Below are 2,923 nucleotides of genomic sequence, written 5' to 3'. Positions count from 1 at the left end.
TCCTCGCAGGTCTTGGCCCTGGGTGGGGACGCTGGGTCACGGCCATGACGGGCAACCAGAGCCTCACGCTCCCCTCCCCGCACCCACCCGGACATCCCCCAGGGCAGGACCTGGGCAGCCTGGGAGGGGACCCCAACGCCAGCCCCAGAAAGCCGGTTGCATCCCTGTCCCCAGCTCAACTCACGAGGAATAGTTGGGCAAGAAGAAGGTGCAAGAGCACGTGGAGGCCTGTGGCATCAGGTCCAATGCGTCCAAGCTTGGGAAAAGGGAGGAAGAGTTGGACCCTGGCACGGTGCAGGGACCCCAGCACGGTGCAGGGACCCCAGCCTGGGCAGGACAGACTCACTTTCCCCTTTCTGGGTAGACAGTGATCTGAACTGGGAGTCGGCTCCGGCCAGTGACGAACTTGAGGAAGCGGCTGAGATCCTCTGAGGAGAAGGACAGGGCTCAAGTCCCAGGAACAGGGACAGGACCACCCCAGTTGCTGCCATCGTGGCAAGGTCTGCCCTTGCAGAAGCATCCCAGGAGCACGGGGCAAAGCTAAAGGATGCTCTCAGCATCCTGGGAAGGGCCAGGTAGGATGACCCCAGCCAACTCCCAGGGAGTGAGCATCCCTGGGGTGCAGAGCAGTGGTACCCCATGCCCTGGCCCAGCCTGTGACACCTGAAGAGCAGGGAAAGGCTTGGGGTCGCTCACCGCTGGTGAAGTTGTTGAGTGCCTCCAAGAATTTCTGGACACGGGTGTCATCAGAGGGAAAGTCCTCAAATGTGACTGTGATGGAAGAACACGCAACAGCTTCATTAGAAACTTCCAGTAAAGCAAATTAACATGGGATGTGTCCATCCTGCCCTTCTGTAGGGGCCCAGAATGGAGGCAGGAGAGGAGGAGACCCTCTGCTCTCAGTGAGCCCCAGGGACCCCTGAGCAGGGCTGGCACCCTGTGCAAAGGTGGTGGAGAAATGGGAGTCCAAGTTTGCAGGGTGGCCATTTGCCTCTGCCCATAGTGGCTGAGGACCAGATGGACCAGAGTGAGGATCAGTGGGGTTTGCAGTTAAACCTGAAACATCCTTATCCAGGGTCCCTCTGGCTTGTCCACCCCATGACCAGCGACTCAGCATGGAGCAGGATGCGTGCACAGGACAAGCAACATCAAGGGGGGTCCCTGCCCATGCAGGGAGCTGGGAGCAGCTCTGGGCTGGCGCTGGCACTTACTGAACCTCCGCAGTTCAGCCATCGTGATCTCAGGGTCCCCACAGATCTTCTTCTCCAGCTGCTGCCAGGTGAGCAGGTCCAGCACAGGCTGGGGCACCACGCGGAGCAGCCCAGCACGGATGGCTGCGATCTGGAGGGGGCATAGGAGAGGTCCCACATCACTGCGATGGGTCTGACCCCAGGGCAGCCAGCCAGGGCACTGGGGACAGGGACCACAGGACCCCAGAGGGGGTCGCCGGGGCTCATGGACATCCTGGCCATGGCATGCACGGAGGAACTGCCCAGCTGGAGCTGGTTTTGGGGAGATGTTTTTGCCCCAGAGGTACCAGGAGGGCTTGCCACTGGAGCAGGGTCCCCTCACAGCCACACTGGCCCTGTGGGACAGTGTTACCTGCTCCTTGCTCTCCTCCAGCCGAGCCTTCTGCACCAGACGGATGAACTCCCTGCGGTCCTCGTAGCGCACCACGGTGTTGCTGCCATTGGGGATCAGCTCCACCACGCGCTGGTCACTCAGCACCGTCGAGTAGGTCAGCTCTCTGCCAAACATGAACTCAAAGGCTTCCCTGTCCACCCCCTCCAGCATCTCCAGCAGCTTCACCTGCAACCCAAATGAGCAAAAGACATCAGGGTGGAGCCAGAGCAGCCACAGGAGCACACGGACAGCCCTGTTGGCCCCCAGCCCCGCTCACCAGCTCTGAGTCCACGGCAGCAAAGTCCTTGCTCCAGCTGACCTCCTCCCCGGCCAGCTGCTTCCACACCAGAGCCGGCAGAGACAGGATCTGCCGGAGGAAGTGGAGACATGCATCCTCCCCCTGTCCCTCCTTCACCTGAGGGCAGCCCCTCTCCCCAAGACATAGTGGCCCCTGACAAGCCCCCTCACTGGCCGGGGAGGCTCTGCCGTGCTCACCAGAAACTCTTTGCTCCTCAGGGCTGCTCCCATCAGCTGCCCAATCCACTCGTACTTGGGGAAGTCCTTGCAGGAGGGGTTGGGGACGTACATGTCCCTGGTGTCACTGCTACTGTTACCCTGCAGGAGAGAGGCTTAGGACCCACGGATGCAGATGCAACCAGCCCGGTGCAGTCCCTCCCTGCAGCCTCCCTCTCCATCACCCCTCTGCCTGCGTCTCCTCCCTTTACACCCCTCCAGGAGACCCCCACCACCCAGGGACAAGCACAGTACCCCCAGCTAATAGCTCTGCAAGCGTTAAGACAGGACTAGCCCCAAAAGGTCCCAGGCTCTGTCCCAGGACAGGCAGACAGTGGGGTGACAAACCTGGTTGGAGGTGCGCACAAAGAAGGGCAGGGGCACGGGGACATCACCCGAGCTGGGGCACAGCTCCTCTGACACATCCGACAGGCTGTCCCGAAAACCGCCGCCTGCAGTGGGCGCAGAGGCTGGTTAATGCCTGACATGGCCGGGGCCAGACGCTGAGCCGCAGGATCTGGCCAAGCCACCCCCTCTCCATGGAGCAGTGCTGGGGGCCTGAGGGAGATGCAGGGACCACCCCAAGGGTGCAGAGCAGGGCTGTCTCCCACACAGCAGCCAGGACAGCGTGGGCACCCCGCCACAGTGGCCGATGCACCAAGCTGCCTAGGGCAGAGCCCTGGGGAGGGAGGGGAGAGCTCTCACCATTGTCGATGATGCCCTCGGTGATGAACTCACACTCCCACCACTGGCTGTAGCTCAGGGGCCACCTGTGGAGAAGCAACAG

At 61.9% G+C, this 2,923-nt stretch overlaps 1 protein-coding gene across 1 annotated transcript in view; it reads right to left on the bottom strand.

Annotated features, from left to right (window-relative positions):
* Window positions 1-184: 184 nt before the first annotated feature.
* Window positions 185-2,923, bottom strand: part of LOC104522021 (E3 ubiquitin-protein ligase HECTD3) — a gene marked incomplete at both ends in the record, with an annotated part of 6,687 nt that continues 3,948 nt past the window's right edge. The window contains 9 exons of the mRNA XM_029084065.1: window positions 185-256; window positions 347-428; window positions 697-771; window positions 1,212-1,341; window positions 1,603-1,809; window positions 1,901-1,990; window positions 2,119-2,238; window positions 2,485-2,588; window positions 2,842-2,906. Coding sequence (XP_028939898.1) covers window positions 185-256; window positions 347-428; window positions 697-771; window positions 1,212-1,341; window positions 1,603-1,809; window positions 1,901-1,990; window positions 2,119-2,238; window positions 2,485-2,588; window positions 2,842-2,906 — 945 coding nt within the window. The remainder of the gene's footprint in view (window positions 257-346; window positions 429-696; window positions 772-1,211; window positions 1,342-1,602; window positions 1,810-1,900; window positions 1,991-2,118; window positions 2,239-2,484; window positions 2,589-2,841; window positions 2,907-2,923) is intronic.

Source organism: Antrostomus carolinensis, unplaced genomic scaffold, assembly GCF_000700745.2.
Source record: "Antrostomus carolinensis isolate BGI_N321 unplaced genomic scaffold, ASM70074v2 scaffold32783, whole genome shotgun sequence".
In the NCBI taxonomy this organism is placed as follows: Eukaryota; Metazoa; Chordata; class Aves; order Caprimulgiformes; family Caprimulgidae; genus Antrostomus; species Antrostomus carolinensis.
The sequence above is the reverse complement of the archived record's forward strand: the minus strand, read 5'-3'. Positions and strand labels throughout refer to the sequence as shown.